Source organism: Neophocaena asiaeorientalis, unplaced genomic scaffold (assembly GCF_003031525.2).
Source record: "Neophocaena asiaeorientalis asiaeorientalis breed wild unplaced genomic scaffold, Neophocaena_asiaeorientalis_V1.1 scaffold268, whole genome shotgun sequence".
NCBI lineage: Eukaryota > Metazoa > Chordata > Mammalia > Artiodactyla > Phocoenidae > Neophocaena > Neophocaena asiaeorientalis.
Genome location: NW_020173979.1, coordinates 4,256,366 through 4,281,031, shown reverse-complemented (window position 1 = coordinate 4,281,031; position 24,666 = coordinate 4,256,366). Strand labels below are relative to the sequence as shown.

General features: G+C 38.3%; 1 protein-coding gene across 2 annotated transcripts in view; it reads left to right on the top strand.

The window, feature by feature from the left end:
- The first annotated feature begins 2,386 nt into the window (after positions 1 to 2,386).
- The window catches only part of RANBP17 (RAN binding protein 17), a 312,232-nt gene continuing 289,952 nt past the window's right edge, over positions 2,387 to 24,666 (top strand). For both annotated transcript variants that reach the window (XM_024753434.1, XM_024753433.1), the window contains exons 1-3: positions 2,387 to 2,440; positions 12,395 to 12,541; positions 16,918 to 17,008. In XM_024753434.1, coding sequence (XP_024609202.1) covers positions 2,423 to 2,440; positions 12,395 to 12,541; positions 16,918 to 17,008 — 256 coding nt within the window. In that variant the 5' untranslated portion in view covers positions 2,387 to 2,422. The remainder of the gene's footprint in view (positions 2,441 to 12,394; positions 12,542 to 16,917; positions 17,009 to 24,666) is intronic.

The window sequence follows — 24,666 nt, the reverse complement described above, 5'->3', positions numbered from 1 at the left end:
ATATTTAACAACTGCTTGAAGGTACTAGAGAACAACCAACAAAGGCAGGACTTAATTGGCTTCAATCCTTGAGAGCATGTGAGAGCATGAAAGCACTAAGGGCAAGATCCACATTTACTTCAGCTTTTCCCATCTCTTCCCCTCCCACCCCAAAAGCATTTTCCAGTTGGCACAAGGAGTACCAGAGCCAAATAGCAGCGATCTCAATAGGCCAGGAACAGACAAGGGAGTCTGGGAACAAAAGCAGCTGAGATTCTAGGGACAAAATTCTAGAGAGGAGCAAACCGCAGAGATGTGAGCCCCAAAATCTGTGTACAGATTTCCCTCAAATCATCAGTCAATTCTTAAGATGTATCCCTGTAGGGAGAGACTTTAAGAAACTCAGCAGAAGAGCAGCATCTAAAGAGTCAAACAGAGATTTTAGCAGCTGCACAGTGATGGGGAGACAGGGATTAAGAGTTCAAGCCAACAGGGTGAAGGTGTCTTAGTAAACATCCCAGGCTTTTAGTTGTAAGATCTATTGAGGACCATGACCTAGGAATAAGGGTAAAATGGAAATAAACCTGAATTTAAAAGCCTAAAGCCAAGTCTTATAGGATTGGAGTGATCCTCTGGTATTCTATCTGCCTACTACAATAAAAATTTTTTTAAAAACCTTCTTTGGAGAAAGCTGATATCGTCCAGAACCTCTACAGTTTTTCTTCCACACTGTCTGACATTCAATAAGAAATTATTGAGGCACACTTGAAAAAAATAGGACCAAATACTAAAAGCCAGGAGGACCCACAGCTGATTCAGATATAGGAGTTATGTGTCACAGTCTTTACATAATATAATTAAAATGTTCAAGAAAATAGAGGAATGATAAAGAATTTCACCAGAGCCTTGGAATCTATTCAAAGAATGGAAAGGGAGGAGTCAAATGAAAATTCTGCAACTGAAAATATTATAACTAAAATTAAGAATTCAACAGAGGGGTTGTATACCAGCTCAGACACAGCAGAATAGAGTTTCTACTGACTTGGGTGAAAGGTCAATAAAAAATATGTGGATTAAAGCATGACAAGGAAAAAAGACAAAATATACAGAAAAGAGTGTAAGAGACATATGGAAAACTCTAAAAGGTTTAACACACACGTACTTGGGGTTTCAGAAGGAGAAGAGAGAGAGAAAGGGACAGAAACAGTATTTAAAGAAATACTGACTGGGAATTTTCAGACATTGATAAAAAAAACCCACCAGATCTCATATTTAAGAAGCTTTATGAACCCCAAGCAGGAGCACACACACACACACAGAGTTATATCACACTCAAACTGCTAAAGACCAAAAGAAAGAGAAAAATTTTAAAGCAGCCAGGGGTGGGAGAAGGAGACATACTACCTTCAGAGGAGCAGTAATCAGACTGATGGCTAATTTCTGAACAGAAACAATGGTAACCAGAAATCAAGAGAAAGGCATTTTTTAAATGCTCAAAAAAAAATTAAAAAGCCAAAATAGAATTCTATACCCAACAAAACTATCCTTTAAAAATGTAAGTGAAATAAAGACGTTTTCACGTTAACAAAAGCTGAGAGAATCTGCCACTAGTAAACATGAACTATAAGAGGTATTAAAGGAATTTTTCACACTAAAGTACAATGACCCCAACTGGAAATGTCAAACTTCAAGAGGAACTCCTTTCAGAAAGGAGTGACTTTGGCCTACTTCTCAAATAAATTCTCATTCCAATGGAATCATTCAGTGTAAAATATAAGTTCATGTTAAATGAAATCTAGACAAGAAGTGAACTAGAATTTTATAACTTAACAATATGTAGAAGATACTGTCAGTTTAATTTTCACCAAAATAAAGTTTTTTAAAAAAATGAAAGCTGGATTCTGGGAGTCAGGGATCAAGGACAGCAGCTGGCATGTAGCAGCCAAAGGTTATGGCTGATCTGTCATTGGCAAGTGGGTGTTAGGGGACAAGAAAAGATGTGGAGATGGGGGAGTTAGAAGGCGTGGGCAATAACTATGCTAGAGGTCAAGAGAGTCTGTGGGAGATGTAAGGTCAGGGGTCATGGCTGACAGTTGGGTGGTGGTAGTTGCCTCAAGGGCCGGAGGCCTGAAGTCACGACTCACCTGAGGAAGTTGAAGCATGAGGACGGGGAGGGGTGATGGGGGCGGTGGCGGTTGAGATTCCTGGCCCCCGGCCCCGCCCCTCTCGGGCTGGCCCCGAGCGCGCCGCCTCCGTCACCCCGTCCTTCCCCGTCAGCCCCGCCCAGTCCGGAGCTTCGAACGCGAAGGCAGCTCGGCCGAGGCGACGAGCGAGCTAGCGAGTGGCGCAGGGACCCAGCGGGCTGCTGGGGCTTCTGCGGCGCCCGCCTACGCTCCCTCCCCTCGGGTGCTCGGGGCGCCGACTGGCGCCGCCCCCCGGGAAGATGGCGCTGCACTTTCAGGTCAGTGCGCTTTGCGCCGCGGGTTCTCGCTCCGCCGGTCAGCCGCCCCGGGAACCCGGCGGGACGCTGGGGTCTGGAGACTGAGGGCCGAGGCCGGTGGCGGAGGCCGCGGGGTCGCGGGCCGGTGCCTCGGAGCCCCAGCTCCCGTCCCCGGCCAGGGACCCACGCACTGGCTTGGGCTGCACACCCCGGGCCCGGGCCCGAAGAAGGGGCGGCCAGAGCTTGGGGTTGACGGTGGAGGGGCAGGGGCCAGCCTGGAGCTCGCCCCTCGGGGGAGGTACGGATGCTGAGGACCGGCCGCGTGGGAGCCCGCTCTCCCTGGTGCCGCCGCACGGCGCGCACGGAGGCTTCGGAGGCGCCCTAGCAGGTGGGAGCCCGGCCGGACCAGCCTTCCCGCCGCGTCGTGGGCCGCGGTTCCATCGTCTGCCTCCACACAGTTCGTACGGAGCTCGAGAAGGGGGCCTGGGTCCGCCGATGGAGGGCGCAGCAGTTGGACTTTAATTGGCCAGAGCGGACAGGGGCTGTGTATATGGGGAGTTGCGAAGGAGGGCTCTGCAGCAGCTTCATTGGAGGAGGAAACGGGGGCAGGACGCGCGCTAGGAGCGCAGAGATGGTCTGGATGGGACGCGGGCTGGAGGAAGGCTCACGTATTCTCGGGCACTCTGGCATATGCATCCAGTTATTCATACAACAAGCATTTATAGAGCCTTCCCCCGCCCCCCCCCGTGTCTCAAGCACGGTGCAAAGTTCTGGGATAAAGGATTACATCATCTTACCATACTTGCTCTCACGGAATTCACGGATAATTATATAGTACATGTGAAAAATGGTATGATAGAATTAATCACAGGATATCATGGGACATTGAAAAGGGGCAGTCAGCCGTGTGTGTGTGTGTGTGTGTGTGTGTGTGTGTGTGTGTGTGTGTTGGGAAGGAGTGAGGCAGAGCTGCTGTGCTTCTCAGGCAAGCTTTTCTGAGCTTCTGTTCATCTACTAATGTATTGTAGTTCCTACTTTGCTAGGCCCTTAAGATATAGTTCTAGCAAAACTTTATGATTTGTACACTCAGGAAACTTGCAGTCTAGTGGATACTGAAAGAATTGTAGGAGTTGGCCAGGCGAAGAGGAAGGGAAGGGTATAGAGGCAAAAGGACAGTGTGAGCCAAGTCAAAGAATTGTGGAAGAACATGGCACACTGCAGGAAGTTCGGTTTGGCTGGAACTTAAGGTTCATAGAAAAGGGAAGGGAGCAGGGAAGCCTGTGGAGGCAGGAGATGACCTTGGAGAGGTAGGCAGTCTCATAATATGCTGACAGTGTATCTAAGTGTCCCAACCCTTTGTAGATTTCTTTGGATCCCCTGTGACTACAGTGACTCATTACTTAATTATTGATTCTTCCAAAGGGTCTTTTCAATCAGCCACTCTCCTATCAGGTAATTGACAGCTCAGGAGGTAGTAAGCCTGACACATTACCTTTTGACTCCTTGCCATTTCTAAGCGTCTCCAGGTCAAAATAATGTTACTTATTACCACTTTAGTAAATATGCCCTTTGGAAATCTTCACAGGAGGAATTTCACAGGAAGGACTTTGGGATTGTAAATAGGTAAACAGATGTTCATAATTCAGGTGTAAATCTTGAGGGCAATTAAAAACTGTGGTGGAAGTTTTGGGGACTTCCCTGGCGGTCCAGTGGTTAAGAATCTGGCTACCAATGTAGGGGATGTGGGTTTGATCCCTGGTTAGGGAACGAAGATCCCACATGCAACTAAGCCCATGCACCGCATCAAAGACCCAGCGCAGCCAAAAAAAAAAAACTATGGTGGAAGTTTGGAACAGTTTCAGACTTGGAAAGATGAAGCATAATAGTAAATTACCCAGTCTGGAAGATTTCTTCATACTTAGTGGTGGAAAAATTAGCTGCTAATGCCAAAATTACCCAAATTGGTTTCCTAGGAATGTATTTCACAGCAGTTCTGGGAAGCTTAAAAGTGGAGTTGAACAAACAAAAGACCTGATGATTTGGGGGGCCAGAATTAAGCTCTGAACCTTCTCAGTTTGAATTGTTTTCAGCATATGGATCATATTGTTACCCAGTTAACTCAAGGAGCCTTTATTGCTAATGATAACTGGTACCTAGCATTTTGAATTTTCACATGCTTGTTATAGATGTTCAGCCCCACAGCTAGCTTGAGAGGTGCGCATATACAGTCGGCTTTCTGTATCCCTGAGTTTTGCATCTGTGGATTCAACCAATTGTAGATTGAAAATACTCTCAAAATTCCAGAAAGCTCCAAAAAACTTCCATTTACTGCACACGTGACAACTATTTGCATAGCATTTACATTGAATTTACAATTATTTACATAGCATTTACATTGTATTAGGTATTATAAGTAATCTAGAAATGATTTAAAGTATTTGAGAAGATGTATAGAGGTTATAGGCAAATACTATGCCATTTTATATAAGGTAAATGAACATCTTTGGGTTTTGGTATCTGCAGGGTGTCCTGGAGCCAATCCCCCTACTTATGTGCATATATACATTTTATCCCTGAAGACACTGAGTCTTAGAACAATTGTGACTTGCCCAAGGCTACAGAATTAGAGTAGTCTTAATAACTCATGTTTCCACATTCTTTCCTACCAATATCTTACTGTCATCTACCCAGCAGGGAAGTTAGTGAAAAATTATGCCATTTTGATAAGTAAATAAGTGAATTTATGTAAGGGGAAGTTAGGTCACTGCTTCACAGTCTTTTTCACATCATGGCATACATAAAAAATGGTAATTGTGTGGTTCATTGACATAAACTGCTCATAACCAAAAGCCTGACTGGAGGACAAGGGGATCAATGTCCCTGACATACTATAACCATTCAAGGCACATGTATTCTGGTTAGGAAGCTGTGGGTTAGGGTACTCTGTCCCAAATGAAGAAATGGATCTGGATTATCTGAGAGGAGACAGTCCAGATTAGAGGATAGGGGACAGAGTGAGGAAAGGTATTTCTGGGACCAAGTAGGAGGTAGGCACTTAAGATTTAACAGAAGGACCTTGATGAGAATCAAGAGATAACATTAGGAAAAATTTAGGAGATGCAGTTGGTCGATCTTTTTAGCTTTCAGGATTATTCCAGAACCTGGGACTATAGTCATGCTTAATAGCCAGCCAGGCATTCTGATATGATCAGGCATACCTGATATGATCTAGATGTGATTGTGAACTATTATAGTTGAATACGATGGTAACATGATGAGAAAGGGGTTTGGAAAAGATCATCCTGTATGGAGTTGAATGGGAGAAACTATAGACAAAAGACCAATGTGGTGTTTTATAATTAACTGAAGAGATTATTTACAATTTGTGTAGATCTGCTGTGTGCCAGGAGGTGGATTAAGCTTTCTCTCGTCTTTTCTGTCTTAATCTTTACAATTATTTTAGATGGAATCTTCACAATTATTTTACGTGGTGGATATTACTACCTGCAGTTTCAAAAGTGAGGTTTAGAAAATTTAAATAATTTGCTGGAGGTCACTTAATAAGTAATTGGACAGATTCCAAAGCTTCCACTCTGATTCCCAAAGAAGCCCCTAAAGAAATCCTGGGCACTGTAGGCCACAGTTGGAAAATACTCTTTTATTGATCTACTGTCTATGAATATCATGTAGAGGTGTTGAGTCTGAGTCTTTATTTTAAAAGAATTGGTAGGATTTTGTGATAAATTAGGTAGGTACCTGGAATTAGCCAAACTGCGAGGTTTGAGGGCACAGTTTGCAAGACTGTTCTCACTTCTGACACCACCTGCATATTTGGGGGTTTCCCAGTACCACTCTCAGGTTTGATAGTTTAACAGAAGAACTCACAGAATTCACTGAAAGCTGTCCTACTCAGTTTATTATCAGGAAAGTATGCAGATTAAAATTGATTAAAGAAGAGATACATAAGGCAGAATCTGGGAAGGTTCTCAAACAAAGCTTTTGTTGTCCTCAGGACATGTTACTCTCCCAGCATATATGTGTGGCAGTAAGCACCAAGTATTGCAAACCAGGGAGGTGCACCTGAGCTTTGAGTTTTGGAGTTTTTATTGGAGCTTCTTTATGTAGTCATTGATTGACTGGTTGGTTGCCACATGATTGAGCTCAGTCTTTAGGTCAGATGATACTGAGCAATCTAAAGTCCCCACCCTAAAACACAGGGTTGGCCTTTGGGATGGTCAGCCACCAATTTACGACTATGGGGTGTGGTCTGCTACACACACACACACACACACACACACACACACCCACACCCCCCCCCCCCGCCCTGCACAAAAACATTCCTATCTTAGACGTAGATTACCTCCGCTACACACACACACACACCCACCCCCCCCGCCCCCGCCCTGAACAAAAACATTCCTATCTTAGACGTAGATTACCTCCCAGAATCTGAGGGCGAAGACCAGACTTTTTCTTTGGGCAAGGCCAAACTCTTAACTATATAGGAGGGACTAAGGAGAAGGAAAAGTAAAAGATAACATCAAGATTGTAAGTCTAGATTCTGGTCTACACCTCCAAAACCACTGAAAACAAAGGAACAGTTGATGTGAAAATCTGTGGGAAATATGTTCAATTCAGTTCCTGACATTTTGGGGCTGTTTTCAACATCTTTCTTGATTTCCAAGAAGAAGTTTGTAGATAAATATAAAGGTGGTGAATAGAGAGTTGAAAGTGTGGACTAGGACATCACCTGCAGGTACATGATGACTAAAGTCAAGGGTGGTAAGATGGCAAGGTGCTGAGGAGACAACATGTGCTTGGGGCCCACAGATTTGTATGTGGCTCAGAATTGACCATTTACTTATATCTTGAGCAACGTGTGTGTGTGTGTGTGTGTGTGTGTGCGTGTGTGTGTGTGTAGATATATATATGTGTGTATATGTATGTATTTGATCTCTCAGCCTCAGTTCTTTTTTTTGTCTGTAAAATGGGTGTGCTAAAAACATGTACTTTACAGGAGTCTACTTTTTAGAATTGGTTTAAAAAATAGAAGATGGAAATACTTTTGTAAACCTTTAAAGCACTAAAACAAATATGATCCAATTCATTGTAGAAGAAGGAGTTCTAAGAGGCCCAGAAATAAGCCCTCAGGTATGCTCGGGAAAAGGTAGTAAAGGGAGGAAAAAACAAAGAGTTTATGGAAAATGAGTAACTTTAAGATAAAGGCACTTTCTATTAATGGTAGTCAAGAAGCTTAATTCCAGAAGGCAGGAAAGATACAGAGAAGAGTAATTGAAAGGAGTTTAAATTTAATTGAGCAGGGATTTTTTTGTGGTTCATCGATTTATTGTTTTATTATTAGGGGACATTTTTCCCTAGGACAAAAAACCTTCGTTTTTTTCCAGCTTTCTTGAGGTATAATTGACAAATAGTAAACTGCACATACTTAAAATGTCCTTTTGGATGAATTTTGACGTAAGTATGTTAACTGTGAAACCATCTCGGAAATCAAGATAATGACCATATCTATCACCCCCCCAAAGTTTCCTTATGCTCCTTTGTAATCCCCCCTTGCTGCTTCCCTGTCCTTTTCTCCCACTCTCTCCTCCCTCCCCAGCCTGAAACCGCTGATCTGCTTTCTTCCACTATAGAACCATACAATATAAACTCTTTTTGTCTTGCTTCTTTTACTAGGCATTTACCTGTCGTTAGATACATGGTGGGAATTACTGTGTAGAAAGAAGTCACATCACTTACTGGTTAATTGTATGTCAAGTGCAAAGTGCAGAAATGAGTCCAGAATAACTTGGAAGATATTAAGACTGTAGGCAGGATTATGTCATTGTCTCCTAGGCTATGGAAGTTGGGTGCTGTCTGTTTATGTTTGATAGTTTATCGATGGGAGTTAGGTGATATCCAATTCTACCTGTGTTACCTGTTATTTATTTATATGGGCTTCTTACGGTGATATGAAGCCATGTAGAAGCTTTAATAACTCAAACCCGGTTTGTCAACAAGTTGAGAAGGGATCATTTCTCTGAGGCATTCTTATGTTAACCATATTCTCAGACATCAGTTTATAAAACTAAGATGCAGTTTATCAGTTCACTATGAAAAATAGTCTCTCTTTATAGACAGATTTTCTGGAAAATCAAATGCTAATCAGAAGATTGGTCACTCAGCAGTCATCACAAGTTTAACTACTTGAAATGTTTAGATAATGCTTTTCCACAGGGTAAGGATCTTTATGTATGTTTCCTTTTCTCTAAAAAGATTTATCAATAGTATGCTAGGCATTTATTTAACTGTTATCCTTACAGTGAAAGAATAGCTTAATTTTTTCCACTTTGTTTCAGTCTTTCTTAAGAGAAAGTTCAAACCTTTACCTTTTTATCTTTCACTGCCTTTCGGTGGTTAATAATTTGAAAGGCATTTGGGACATTGTTGTAAACAAATACTTTTTAAATACACTTCAGACTTGTTCTCTGTTGGAGTTCACTAAATCAGTATAGCAAAAAAGACAAAATTCCAGAACTTTTTCAGAATATTTCCAAATAGATTTACTTAGGTGCCACTGAATTGATTAATATTAATGTTTGTGTTAGTTTCTTGGGGCTCTTGTGACAAATTACCACAAACTGGGTGGGTTAAAACAACGAAAATTTATTCTTTTTTTTTTTAGAAGCTATTTTAGCTTTATATTTTTATTTTATTTTATTTATTATTTATTTTCTTTATTTTTGGGGGCTGCGTCGGGCCTTAGTTGCAGCATACGGGATCTCATTGCAACGTGCAGGCTTCTCTCTAGTTGTGGCGTGCAGGTTTTCTCTCTCTAGTTGTGGTGTGCAGGCTCCAGGGTGCGTGGGCTGTGTAGTTGTGGTTCTTGGGCTTAGTTGACCCGCAGCCTGTGGGATCTTAGTTCCCCGGCAAGGGATCAAACCCGCGTCCCCTCCATTGGAAGGTGGATTCTTTACTACTGGACCACCAGGGAGGTCCCAGAAAATTTATTCTTTTATACTTACAGAGGCCAGAGTCTGAAATTAATGTGCTGACAGGGTTGGTCTCTTCTTAGAGGGCTTGAGGGAGAAACTGTTCTGTGCTTTGTCCCTAGTTTCTGATAGCTGTTTGCAGTCCATGGTCCATTGGCTTGTAGATGCATCACCCCAATCTTTGCCTCCATTTTATGACTTTTTCTCTTGTTTCTGCATCTCAAATGTCCCTCTCTCTTGTGAATCATTGGATTTAGGGCCTGCCCTAAATCCAGGATGATCTCATCCCTAGATCAGGATTTGCAAAGACCCTATTTCAAAATAATTCGAAGGGACTGGTGGTTAGGACTTGGATATATCTTTTAGAAGGATACAATTCCACCTATTACAATATTCTTATTAGGTGATACTAATAATAAACAGCTAACGTTTGTAGTGTGTATAGTGTGCCAGAAGTTATGTGGCCCTAACTCATTTAATCCTCGCAGCCGACCTTTTGTTTTTCAGCAGTTAGGTTTTCTCAGTATTTCTGGCTTCGTTCTTTTTTATACTCAAAAAGTCTACTTCTTCAGAGACTCGTAGACCTAGATGAATGCGTGACAGCAGGATCAGTTTATCTTTAAATTATTCTGGGTATTATCAGCTGTAAAATTTAGCCCTTCAGATTTATTAGATGAAGGAAAAGGTTTCTGAGGTTGATCATGAGTCATGAGAGGGAAAAAGGTAGCTCTTTTCATTTTTGTGTTTCTTACCCTTGGAGGAAATATGGGAATTCATATGTATTCATGAACCATAAATTTTCTATGCATTTTAATATGATGAACAGTATGTAGTAGCACTCTGAGGGCTTCTTGGGCCAGTCTACGTAGAGGAAATGTTTAAAATGTGGTTCATTTTTGCCGTCCTTTATCCTAATTTATCCTTTTGAAACCTTTCTTTTGTACTTTTATTTTCACTCTAGCAAAAAATTCCCTAGTCTGAGATGTTGGGCTCTGAGCTGGATAGAGAAGTGGAAAATGCCATTAAGAAACTAAGGAGAGAGAAGTAAAAAGAATAATGGGATCTAGAGGAGGTTTCATTTCAGTGTTTCTTATGTATTCCTGTTAGACAAAGGTACATGCATTTGACGGAATGTTTAGATTAGTGTAGCTGTAAGGCTGCCACATAAAAATTCAGGTCAGAAAGGATAAAAAATAGTATTTCTTTATGAATATCCCATTACCTTCGTATGCCCACCTGACGTTGAAATCTGTGCCAGTTTTTTTTTTTGTCCTCCAAAGAATAATTCTCTAAGTTCAAACTGAAGTAGTTTTAGTAAGCCACCTTTAACAAAAATTCTCTAAAGCTGAGAGGAATACTGAACTCATTTAGAATTTTTTCTTTCAGATTTTATCCACGTGTCCTATATCTTCAGATTAGATTATATTTATAAACAGAATGATTTATTTATTTTTATTTTTTAAATTGGCTTGTTTGTCCTCCCTATATATTTTTAATACAATTTTAAAGATTACCCTTTACTTATAGTTATTATAAAATATTGACTATATTCCCTGTGTTGTACAACTTATCATTGTAGCCTATCTTACACCCAGTAATTTGTACCTCCCACTCCCCCACCCCTATATTACCTCTCACAGGTAACCACTGCTTTGTTCTCTGTTTCTGTGAGTCTGTTTCTTTTTTGTTATATTCACTAGTATGTTGTAATTTTTAGATTCCACATATAAGTGATATCATACAGTATTTGTCTTTCTCTGTATGACTTATTTCACTTAGCGTAATGCCCTCCAAGTCCATCCATATTACTGCAAGTGGCAAAATTTCATTCTTTTTTATGGTTGAGGGATATTCCATTGTGTATATATATATATATATATATATATATATATATATATATATACACCACCTTCTTGATCCATTCATCTGTTGATGGACACTTAGGTTTCTTCCATATCTTGGCAGTTGTAAATAATGCTGCTGTGAACATTGGGGCACATGTATCTTTTTGAATTAGTGTTTTTGGTGTGTTTTTTTGTTTTTTTGTTTTTTTTTGGATATATACCCAGGAGTGGAATTGCTGGGTCATATGGTAGTTCTTTCAGTTTTTTGAGGAACCTCCATATTGTTTTCCACAGCGGCTGCACCACTTTACATTCCCACCAACAGTGTATGAGAGTTCCCTTTTCTCCACATCCTTGCCAACATTTGTTATTTGTGTTCTTTCTGATGATAGCCAGAATGAATTATTCTTTATGTCTGTAAAATAGGAACCTACAAGATGATAGCTAGTTATTACACTGCTATAAGTAACATGGGGTCAAGTCGTAGTTCCTGAGAATCATGCCGTGGTTTACCTGCAGCACTATGAGTCATTAGTTCTGAAGACCCACATCAGCGTATATTTGTACCTTTTCTTTTATATAGATGGAACCATTGAAGTTCTTATAATCTGAAAAAGAATGTAAATTGGCGTAATGTCTGCAACTTGCACATGATAATTCCCCTTACCCATCTCTTTAGCTTCTTTTGGCATCTCCTCCTGGCTGTCTGTCTACCAGTCATACTGACCTTTTAATGCCTTGAAACGATTAAGCTCTATTCTGGCCTCTGGTAAATGCTGTGTCTTTGCCTGAACTGCTGTCTACTCTTTTTCATATGGCTTACCCTTTCAGGTCAGCATAAATGTTACTATATACTTTAGGCCAGCCTTTTTAATCCCCTTGGATTAGACAAGTCCTCCTCTTTCTGTACTCTTACTTTTCCATCACAGAACTATCAATTTAAATAATTTAGAGGTAGGAGGTTTGCCTTTCTTTTGTTCACCACTGTGACCCCTAGTAAGTAGTTGTAGCTCAATAAGCATTTATTGATTTGACAAATACACGCATGGTATTTGCATTCCTTGTTTCCTATGATTAATATATTTACCTTATTTTTTTTCACTCAAGTAAAATGTTAAATTTTTTTTTTTTTTCTTCTTAAGAGTTTGGCTGAATTGGAAGTATTATGTACTCATCTCTACATAGGGACTGATCTTACACAAAGAATAGAGGCTGAGAAAGCACTCCTGGAACTTATTGACAGCCCAGAATGTCTCAGCAAGTGTCAACTTTTATTAGAACAAGGAACAGTAAGTATTTGATAACAGCAATTAACAATGAAAGATCGGTAGGTATATGTCATTGTTAATGAATGCATGTAGGTTAGCAATGTAGGTTAACTGATAGGTATTACCATATGTCTTTTTACTGTAGTTTATTTCACTGTTGAAGAATTGGAAAGCCTGGAAAGAAAACTTAGGGAAGAGCCCAGGAGGTGGAAATAGGCATGAATCAAAATACATTCTTGATTCCTCTTGGCCCCTTTTTATGTCTTCTACCAGTGGCAAAAGTTACATTTTTAGAAAGTTGGAATTAAAAATCTAGGTGGGAGAGGCAGATTGTAATTAACTTTGAAATGTGAAGGAATGATTCAGAGGAATGCTGATTACTTCTTGCCTGCCTCTCTCCTAGAGATTCATAGCCATTCATTCAACATCATTTAGCAAGTATTTAAATGTAAAACCAGGCACTGTACTACCTACCTGCTTTATTTACAAGCATTAAAGTAACTCATAGTTTAGTTGGGAAGGCATAGATGTATCACTATAAATAAAGAGCTATGGAATGATATGGTAAGCACTACAGTAGGAGACTGTAGGATCTACAGAGCAGAGGTTAGCAAACTTTTTCTGTAAAGGGCCAGATTGTAAATATTTTAGACTTTGTGGGCCAAGAGGCAAAATCAAGGGTGTTTTATAAATATGCCTATTAGAAGAGAGAAAACAAATTTCCACAAAGTTTTATTTATGAATTTTAAAATACAATAATTGAGTACAGTGTTTTTGTAGTATAAGTCTACTGATGAAAAGAATGGAATTATTCTTTTGGGGATGACATTTTGCTTAACTGGGGTTCAGAGTTAGTATTTCCTATCATTAGCATTGATTACAAATGTTCATATGTTAATACTGACCTGTAATGAGATTTTACAAATTTCATCTTTGGAAATGTCTCTTCACACAGATAGGTACTACCAAATATTGATATCAGCTGATAAGCATATGATTTTAATTAAGCATATTCATCACTTAGAAGGCATGTATAGTGTTTTATTAAAACTTCTCTTGATATTTGTCTTCTAGGATGTCATTACATTCTAGATTAATCACTTCCAATTGAAGGTTAGGTGGAGGTTCCTCAATTGCTCAGTTAAATGGATTTTGAAATATGGAAATTTCCTTTGCATTTGCAACAAGGTCTGGAAAAAAGTGCTGCTGGAACATAGTTTGAGCTCAGAAAATATACTCAGCAATAGAGATCTTGCTACTTGTTTTAATATTTGATTGTGTGGAAAATATATAAAGCAGCTTGATATTACTTGTGATTCAATCAATGTTAGTTGTGACTAGAGTAACTTTATTGCATTATAAGTTTCACATTAGTACTAAGCACTGTTTGCCTTTTAGACAATTTTGTAACTTTAGGTTGAATTCATTAAGAGACATTATCAAGTTTGAAGCAAAAACTAACTTCAAAAGCTATTTAATGTTCAACAATAGTGGATAAAATTGGTTCTTCTCATTCAGAAAAATTTCAGTCTCAGTCCTGAGCAAGAAAAAATTGCAGTAAAACTTTACCACTGCCAAGCTATAGAACTACTGTGCAGTAGGGCAAGTCAGAATTTTCAGCTTCTATTTCTGACAGAAATTTCCAGAACTGAAGATGAATTCATGAAAGTGAATTGAAGTCCACTGTTTTTTTGTTTTGTTTTGTTTTTAGATTTTTTTTTTTTTTTGATGTGGACCATTTTTAAAGTCTTTATTGAATTTGTTACAATATTGTTTCTGTTTTATGTTCTGGTTTTTTGGCCACAAGGCATGTGGGATCTTAGCTCCCCCACCAGGGATCAAACCCGCACCCCCTGCATTGGAGGGCGAAGTCTTTTTTTTTTTTTTTAATTAATTAATTAATTTAGTTTTGGCTGCATTGGGTCTTCGTTGCTGCGCACAGGCTTTCTCTAGTTGCGGCGAGTGGGGGCTATTCTTCATTGCAGTGTGCGGACTTCTCATTGCGGTGGCTTCTCTTCTCGCAGAGCATGGGCTCTAGGTGCGCGGGCTTCAGTAGTCGTGGCACGTGGGCTCAGTAGTTGTGGATTGCAGGCTCTAGAGCACAGGTTCAATAGTTGTGGTGCATGGGCTTAGTTGCTCCGTGGCATGTGGTATTTTCCCGGACCAGGGCTTGAACCCTGTCCCCTGCGTTGGCAGGTGGATTCATAACCACTGCACCACCAGGGAAGTCCCTGGAAGGCGAAATCTTAAGCACTGGACTGCCAGGGAAGTCCCTGAAGTCCACTGTTAACACTACTGATTCATTAACACATGATAGATTCAAATATTTACTACAAAGTACCTACTGATGAATAATAAAATGAATACCACAGGCCTTTAGTCTCTTACATTTTTACAAGCTTTGTAAATTTGTCCACTTAAGTTTTTTCTTTTTACCACCACTTGTGGCACATTTTAGCAGCTACTTCAGGTTGTACAGAATTAGCATTTTCTCAGCTTTTTTCAAGATATTCTGACCAGTAATTGCATGCAGACTCTTCATAGAGATTAATTCTTTAGTCACTTCAAACTAGCATTGACTTCTGGAATAAACAGATAATGTCGGTAACAGTATGAGCAGTGCATGTTGGTAACATTGGTAACTCATCAAGAACTAGGGAGAACCTCCAAATCATTCGCCTGGTTTGAAATTGAATTTTGATGTTGCTCTAATAATATCTTCAACTATCTGGGCCTTCTTCTCACTGAAAGTCTAGTCGTCTGAAGTTTATGTTCTCTGCATGTGTAACTTTGGCTACTGCAATAAAATAATGGTGATTTAATTAACTCTTTTGGTAAGTGGCTTTCCTTACTTGGCTAACAAATGAGCCATTTCAAAACCTAACTTTGGTTGTAGCCTCACTTTATTTTTTTGTGGAGAAATTTCACTGTTATAGATATTCTGTCTTAAATTTTCTCCTTTTTTCTGACTATTGATTACCCGTGAGTTAGGAATACTGACATGAGTGCTTGGTATGATATGGTCAACATATGTTGTATTCTTTTAGGACAGCTATAGTACAATTGCATAAAAAGCACATTGCTTTGCTATATGATTCAGTAACAAAATGATCCACATCCCACTGTGCCTTAAGAGTTAGATATTTGAAGTGCCTTTCTATCTTTTCTTGTTTTGACATAACAGACATGCACTGGTAATAATAAAAGGTGCGTGTCATGTCATGGTGATACTCATGGCACTCTGTGCTGTGAAGTTAATCAGTACATCACTGCGGTTTATAGTGCACTGAGCAGCAGTAGGAGGCAGTGAGTGCCATATACTGTTTTAACTATTTGATTCTGCTGTCATAGTCTGAAAGCAGACTATATGCATGTGGCTGTGTTCTAATAAACTTTATTTATGGACACTGAAATTTGGATTTCATGTACTTTTCACATGTCACAAAATATTATTATTTTTATTTTTTTCCCAACTGTTTAAAATAGTAAAATCCATACATAGCTCATGGGCCTTGCAAAAACAGGCGGGATTTGGTCCACAGGCCTTAGTTTGCTGACCTCTGGTCTAGAGAAAAAAAAATAGGGCTATCTTTACAAGAGATTGCTAGGGGTAGAGTGAATAACTGAATCAGATTTTGAAGGGTTGAGTATGCTATTAAGTTAAGACAGTTGGTGGCCAGAGTGAATACAACCAGCATGGATCTGAAGGAGGGGGGAGGTTAGGGTGGGAAAGACATTGAAAGGAACTGAAAGAGGGCTGTTTTGGTCAGAGGATAGCAAAGAGTGGAACCAGATGAATTTGAAGAGATAATCAGAGGGCAGAACATGCAGGACTATGTAGACATGGTAAGTGTATTTTATTTGAACTTGCTCATAATCATTTTTTTCCTCTTGCGGAGGATGGGCTCTAGGTGCACGGGCTTCAGTAGCCCAACAACTGCTTGCCATTTGAAAAGACTACCTATACCTTCCTCAGCTACCCCACCCTTATGAGGGATTGTGTGTGTGTGTGTGTGTGTGTGTGTGTGTGTGTATTTTATCCCTTGTAAATCTGCCAGTTTGGAAAACCAGAAAAATTCCCAATATTGCTTAGGAAAAGTTCCTATCATAGTATTTTTTTTTGGCTGCATTGGGTCTTCGTTGTTGCGCGCGGGCTTTCTCTAGTTGCAGCAAGCTGGGTGGCTTCTCGTGTTGCGGAGCTTGGGCTCTAGGTGTGCAGGCTTCAGTAGTTGTGGCGCATGGACTTAGTTGCGCTGCAGCATGTGGGATCTTCCCATACCAGGGATCGAACCCATGTCCCCTGCATTAGCAGGCGGATTCTTAACCACTCTTCCACCAGGGAAGTTCCCTTATCATAGTATTTTGATTAATCTATTAAAATTTATATTTCTTTACAGACATCCTATGCTCAACTCCTTGCAGCAACATGTCTTTCAAAACTTATTAGCCGAGTCAGTCCTTTGCCGATTGAACAAAGAATAGATATCAGTAAGTGGTTTATTATGCTTTTTATCATATTGCACTTTAAAAATAATTTTTGCTTTTAAATATGCTAAACTGTTAACAGGCTTGCAAGTTATTTTATTGTCATTTTTAAAGATGAGTAGTCAAGTCTCCTTTACACATGTAGTGATAAACAACAATGTGTTATACAAAAATGTGTTGTCAGAAAAGCATTTGTTTAATTTGATAATAAATAATAACTAGCATTTTATTGTCTATACTATTTACTAAGATTTGCACTATCTCATTTTATCTACCAAACTTCTGAGATAGGCACTATTGTTAGCCTCATTTTATAAATGAGGAAATTAGATTTGATAGGATCTGTAATGTGCCCAAGATCATCACACATCTAGCAAGAAGTAGAGCTGTGATTCAAACTTACACAATTTTTGTGGAGTCCATGCTCTTAGCGATTATCTTAACATCATATACAACTAAATGATGGGAAAGAAGTGTACTCTCCAGCATTTCTCAGGATCCTATATCAAAATCATATGGGATGCATATAAAATCAAAAGCAGATTCCTACTTATTAGGAAAATAATGTGCATATGGATGAACAGTGCTTGGAACTTAGTGTAGTTGGAAAATTGATTCTGTAAAGTACCAATATGCTTTCAGAAGTAATGTATTTTCATATTTTAAGTGTGTGAATTTGTTTTTCATATGGACAAAACTCTGATAGTTGAGGTATGGGAATTTTTTTATTATCTTTGTTCATAATAGACTGTTGACTCATTTCTGCTCTCCAGCCTCAAGGTTTACATGATTCATATTTGTGTAACAGAAAAGTTAAAGTGTAGTATTATATATGATGGTTCTTTAAGCTCAGTTTTTGAATGGTCACATCCCACAATGATTTGTCATTTGCCTCATATGTTTGACTGATATTTCTCTTAAGTACCTAATAACCGAGGGGAACTCCTTCAACTTGATAAAGAACATCTACCAAAAAAAAAAAAACCTACCAGGCTGAAGAAAACCTAGAGGAGAATTTATCCATGTGCTCATGGACTTGTGTGCTTAAGAAAGCAAAAGAGAAATTTACAGTTTAAAAAATAAGGGTTCAAACATTAAAAACCTGTCATAAAACATTGTGATTTTGTTTGTTTGACTTTTATACACATAAACACACATCTTTTAGGTAGACTTATTTTTTTAGAGCACTTTTAGGTTCACGGCAAAATTGAGCAACAAGTACAGAGAATTCCCATATACCCCCTGGCCCCGCACATGCATAGCCTTCCCCAGTATTAGCATACTGCACCAGAGTGGGCACATTTGTAACAGTTGATTAACCTACATTGACACATCATCATCACCCAAAGTCCGTAGTTTATATTAGAGTTCACTCTTGGTGTTGTGCATTCCGTGGGTTTGGATAAATGTATAAATGACACATATCCCCCGTTATAGTATTATACAGAATAGTTTCACTGCCCTAAAAAGCCACTGTGTTCCAACTATGCATCCCTCCCTCCCCTCTAACTCCTGGCGACCACTGATCTTTTTTACTGTTTCCATAGTTTTGCCTTTTCCAGAATGCATGTAGTTGAAATTATACAGTGTGTAGCCTTTTCAGATTGGCTTCTTTTACTTAGTAATATGCATTTAAGGTTCTCCATGTTTTATCATGGCTTGGTAGATCATTTCTTTTCTTTCTTTTTTTAAAAAAATTTATTTATTTTATTTATTTTATTTTTGGCTGCACTGGGTCTTTGTTGCTGCACCCGGGCTTTTCTCTACTTTGCGGTGAGCGGCGGCTACTCTTTGCTGCAGTGCACAGGCTTCTCATCGCGGTGGCTCCTCTTATGGCGGAGCACAGGCTCAGTAGTTGTGGCCCACAGACTTAGTTGTTCGCGGCATGTGGGATCTTCCCGGGCTAGGGCTCGAACCAGTGTCCCCTGCATTGGCAGGCAGATTCTTAACCACTGCGCCACCAGGGAAGCCCGATCATTTCTTTTTAATCTTGACTGACGTGCCGTTGTCTGGATGTACCACAGTTTATCTGTTCACCTTTTGAAGTACACACCTTCATTGCTTCCAAGTTTTGGCAATTACGAATAAAGCTGCTATAAAGCAGGTTTTTTGTGTGGACATAAGTTCTCACTTCATTTGGGTAAATACCAAGGAGAGTGATTGCTGGATTGTATGGTAAGAGTATGTTTAGATTTGTAAGAAATCACCAAACTGCCTTCCAAAGGGGCTGTACCAGTTTTGCATTCCCATCAGCAATGAATGAGAATTCCTATTCTTCCACATCCTTGCTAGCACTTGGTGTTTTCAGTGTTTTGGATTTTGACCATTCTTATAGGTGTGTAGTAGAATCCATCCTACTGTTTTTTAATTTACAGTTTCCTAATGACATATGATGTCGAACATCTTTTCATATGCTTATTTGTTGTCTGTATATTTTCTCTAATGGGGTGACTGTTTAGGTCTTTTGCTTATTTTTAAATCAGGTTGTTGTTTTCTTATTCTCTGTATATTTTAGTAAATGGTCCTTTATCAGATAGGTCTTTTGCAAAGATTTTCTCCCAGTTTGTGGCTTGTCTTCTCATTCTCTTGGGCAGAAGCTTTTAATTGTAAATAAGTCCACCTTATCAAGTATTTCTTTCATGGATTGTGCCTTTGTTGTTGTTTGTAAAAAATCATCACCAAACCCAAGGTCATCTAGATTTTATTCCTGTTATCTTTTAGGAGTTTTTATAGTTTTGCATTTTAAATTTACAGCTGTGATCATTTTGAATTAATTTTTGTGAAGTGTGTAAGTTCTGTGTTTAGATTCATTTTTTTGCATGTGGAGGTCCAGTTCTGCCACCATTTGTTGAAAAGACTGTCTTTACTCCGTTTTATTAGCTTTGCTCCTTTTTCAAAGATCAGTTGACTGTATTTATGGGAGTCTCTTTCTGGGTTCTCTATTCTGTTCCATTGATCTATTTGTCCTTCACCAGTACCACACTGTCTTGATTATTATAGTTTTATAAAAATTAAAGTTAGGTAGTGTCAGACCTCCAACTTTGTCCTTCTCCTTTAGTATTGTGTGGGCTATTCTGGGTCTTTTGCCTCTCTATATAAACTTTAGAATCAATTTGTCAATATCCAAAAAAAAAAATAACTTTCTGGGATTTTGATTGGGATTGCATCGAATCTATAGATCAGTTCTGGAAGAACTGACATCTCGACAACATTGAGTCTTCCTGTCCACGAACATGGAATATCTCTACATTTATTAATTTCTTTGATTTTATTCATCAGCTGTGGTTTTTTGTAGATGTTCTTTATGAAGTTGAGGAAGTTCCCCTCTGTTCCTGGTTTGTTGAGAGTTTTTATCATGAATGGCAGTTGGAATTTTTGAAATCCTTTTTTTGTATCTATTATGATCATGTGATTTTTCTTCTTTAGCCTATTGATGTGATGGGCTGCATTAATTGATTTTAAAATGTTGAACAATGCTTGCATACCTGGGATAAATGCCACTTGGTTGTGGTATATAACTCTTTTTATACATTGTTGGATTTGCTTTGCTAATAATTTGTTGAGGATTTTTGTTTCTATATTGATGAGAGATATTGGCTCAACTACAAGTTTTCTTGTAATGTTTTTGTCTGGTTTTGGTGTTAAGGTAATGCCAACCTCATAGATTGAGTTAGGAGGAATTCCCTCTCCTTCTTTTTCCTGGAAGAGATTGTAGAGAATTGGTAGAATTTCTTTCTTAAATGTTTGGTAGAATTCATCAGTGAACCCATCTGGGCCTGGTGCTTGCTGTTTTGGAAGGTTATTAATTATTGACTCAGTTAATTTAATAGATATGGGCCTATTCAGATTGTCTCTTGCACTTATCTTTTTTAAATGGATACTTAAAAAAAAAAAGGTACACTCATTAAAGGAAATTCGGAAAAAAGAGAAAAGTAGAAACCTACCACACAATTTCAAGCAACAAATGATGTGTTTCCTTTATGAGTTTCTTGGGTTTGAGTTACTACTCTTGCTTCTGCAAGTAGATTAGAATGTTATGAAATGTCTGACATGTGTCAATAGAATAATTGGTATGTCAGTTAAAATGGAAAATGTGAAGATTGCCTCAAAGTCACATTGCCTTTATTACATCAACTCTAAAATTCTCATTCTTTCATGATACGGTCCCAGACTACATATTTCATTATTTCCCAACATTAACTCTGTTGCCTGTTCTCTGTGTCCAGCACACTGTTTTCTACCTATATTAGTATAATTAACGATGGCTTACCATCGCTCATCAATTAAATACCATTTCCTCAGCCTGGTGTTCAAGTCCTTTCATGAGCTTGTAATTGATGGATCGTCCCATCCTTGTAGCCTTATATCTCATTGGTACTAGCCTATTTGTACCAGAAGGTATTTTCCTCATGCCATGTTATTTCTGCCTTGGTGCCTTTTCTTATGTTGTTTCTCTAGCCTGGAATGCTGTCCTTTTAATCTTCTATTCAAATAAAAGTGTAGCTTAAGTTTAATTACCTATATAAATCAGTCAATTCTCCTTCCCTTTCTCTGTCCTTCACTCCATCCCTCCCTCCCTCTTTCCTTCCTTGCTGACTCCCCTCTTCAAACAGCTTTATTGAGGTATAATTTATATACCATAAAGTTAACTTGTTTTAAGTGTACAATTTTTGATTTTTAGTAAATTTACAGAGTTGTGTGAACATTCCCATCATCCCTTCCAAACTCCCCATGCTCATTTACAGTTAGTCCTGCTCCCATACCACCAACCTCTAAGATGTTTTCTGCCTGTATAGATCGACCTTCTGAGGATATTTCATATAAATAAAATCATATCATGTGTAGTTTTTTTACATCTAACTTCTTTCACTTCAAAAAATGTTGTTGAGGTTCATCCATGTTGTAGCATGTGTATTTCATTTTTTTTATTATAGAATAATATTCGCTTGTATAGATGTGTGACATTTTGTTATCCATTCACTACCTGATGAACATATGGGTTGTTTTTGCTTTTGGGCCACTGTGAATAATGCTACCATGAACATTGACATACAAGTCTTTGTGTGGATATACGTTTTCATTTCTCTTGAGTAGATACCTAGGAGTGAAATTGCTGGGTCATAGGTAAGTTTATGCTTAACTTTAAAAAAAACTGTCCAACTATGTTTCAAAGTGCCTATACCATTTTGCGTTCTCAGCAGCAATGTGTGAACATTGCAGTTTCTCCACATCTTCACCTCATAAGTCTTACATTGATCTTCTTGTGGTAGTTTCTTTTTGTCTGTCTCTCCAAATATTTTATAAGCTAGCTCTCAAGGCATAGATTATAGCTCAAATTTTTGTGTTCACAGCATTTGGAATTGTTTCCATCAAAGCATTTGTAGTTAAATGTTGAGGTATTTACCTTCTCTTCATTTTTTTCCTGAATAACATGCTAGCCTTTGGGACCAAAGTAGAGATTGAGTCTTTCCCCTTTCTTTTATATTCTTTTTGTATGTTTTCTGATAGACTTTGTGGCATATTTTTTTACTTGACTTCAATTAATCAGTCAAAAATATTTCATATTAAATTTCTATAATGTGTAATACCTAAAGTTTCAGTCTAATGGTAGTAAGCTCCAAAAGACTATCTACCAGTTTTGACTTAGAGTTTTTGAATTACTAATTATTACTAAAATATATGGTTTGACCAGTATTTGAAAGCAGGAAACAAACAAACTCAAACCAAAACAACCTGACTCAGAGTCCCAATTTGGCCACTGTGACAAGTTGTTTCACCTCTTTGACCTTCATATTTTTTTACCTAGGAAACAGAATTATAGTAATATAATAGCAATATCTTCACATTGCTGTGAGAGCTACATAAAGCTTTTTTTCTGGGAAGCACTTGTAATTTCTAACTTGTTTCATAAATGCTAAATATTGTTGTTATCATATATGCATTTGACACTCAAAGAGCCTCTAGTGCATAGCGTTCCAAGTTTCTGTTAACTTTTGTTGGGGAATTTTTCTAGCTGTTTATTTCATTCTCCCATGTGTCTTTCTGAACATTTCATTTTCTTCTTGGTATGGCTTTTCCCTATTATCTTGGGCTGGTGATGATTAGATTGCAGTTGTTTTACTTGATTGTTATCATTGGCTCTTGCTTATTAAACTGGAACACTATTATAGGTCATGTAATAAGCATAACGTGAGAATATTTTATGTAAAACGTTCAACTAAAGTAACAGAAATACAGTCTATTAAAAATTTTTGCCTTAGATAATAAACTTATTAGCTAGTATCTTTGCTCAAGGAGTTTGGGAAGGTGTACTTCAGGTACCTAGCTTAAATGTGAAACTTGGTTTGTCTCCTGTTTTGTTGTTTTATTATTTTTGAGATTACCCTCCCAGTGGTTACCACTACCTACATATAGATTTCTCACATTCCCTCCAGTTTAAAATATTTCAAGGTACTAAAAATAAAAATAATAGAAGTAAATAAACCAGATTTTCTTTTATGTTTAGGAGGCAGTGTCATTTTCATAAGTTTTGTTATTGAAATAAAAGATTACATGTAATGAAGCTTAAGAGAACCATATTACTTTAATCCATAGCAGAAACCTCTTTCAGATTTATCTTAATGCTAGGAAAATCTCTTTTAATAGTGTTTTTATTTGTATAACTGTGTATTTTTAATGTTAATAAAAATTAAGGTTGAAATGTGCTAGTCGTGAGAACTTTTCTTTTTTATATCAAGGTTCTCATTACAGTTGTCAAGAACAGCTGTTGAAAGTGTTCTTGGATTTTGGGGTTGTTTCCATTAAAGCTATTTTTAGTTAAATAGTGAAGTATTAATATTGACTTTTTCTTCACTCTTTTCCCAAATGGTATGCTGGCCCTTGGGGCCAAAGTAGAAATGGAATCTTCTCCCTTTAAAAATTTTTTTTCTTCTGTTTTTCTGATAGACTTTTGTGGCCCATTTGTAACCTCAATCACTCCTCCATTAGGAAGCTCATAGCTGAATTTGCTACCCACTTTTAATGATTTGGGTATATTAACTTTATTCCAGGCTTTACTCTTCTGTTCGTACTTTCTTTAACTTATGTACTTATTTTATCACATTATATTATTTGTATTCTTTTCTGCCACTTAAACAGCCAGATATCGCTTCTCGGCCTTTTGGCTAAGATCATGTGTAAACAGCCAGATAGTGTGTAGTCAGTTTTGCTATAACATGACATATGTATTCCTAAAAGTGACTATGCTGTGCAGTGATATGTAGTAAAACCACAGGGCTTATTGGAGAAATGGGATTATGGAAATAAAATTGAAACATTTTGTCAATGACACATTAAAAAAAGGATAGAAATCTAATAAAAGACATAGTAGAGTTTTACACATGTTAAATGGTTAAGAAATACTAAATAGAATAAATACAGCATTTTATCTTGAAGAAGACCTGAAGTTTGTGGAAGGGGGCCCACTTCAACAAATAACTCATTGAAGTGTTGAAATTTGTGAGTTACTATGAAGGTAGAAGGAAGGTGATCTGAAATAGAATGGAAATTGTAACACCAAAAGAGATGAGTCTGATAACACATGAGATGAACTGAGATAGCTAGTAGATACGTGCATTTTGAGTATGGCTTGGTTCGTTTGGCTTGGTTGCCGTTTTCGTTAT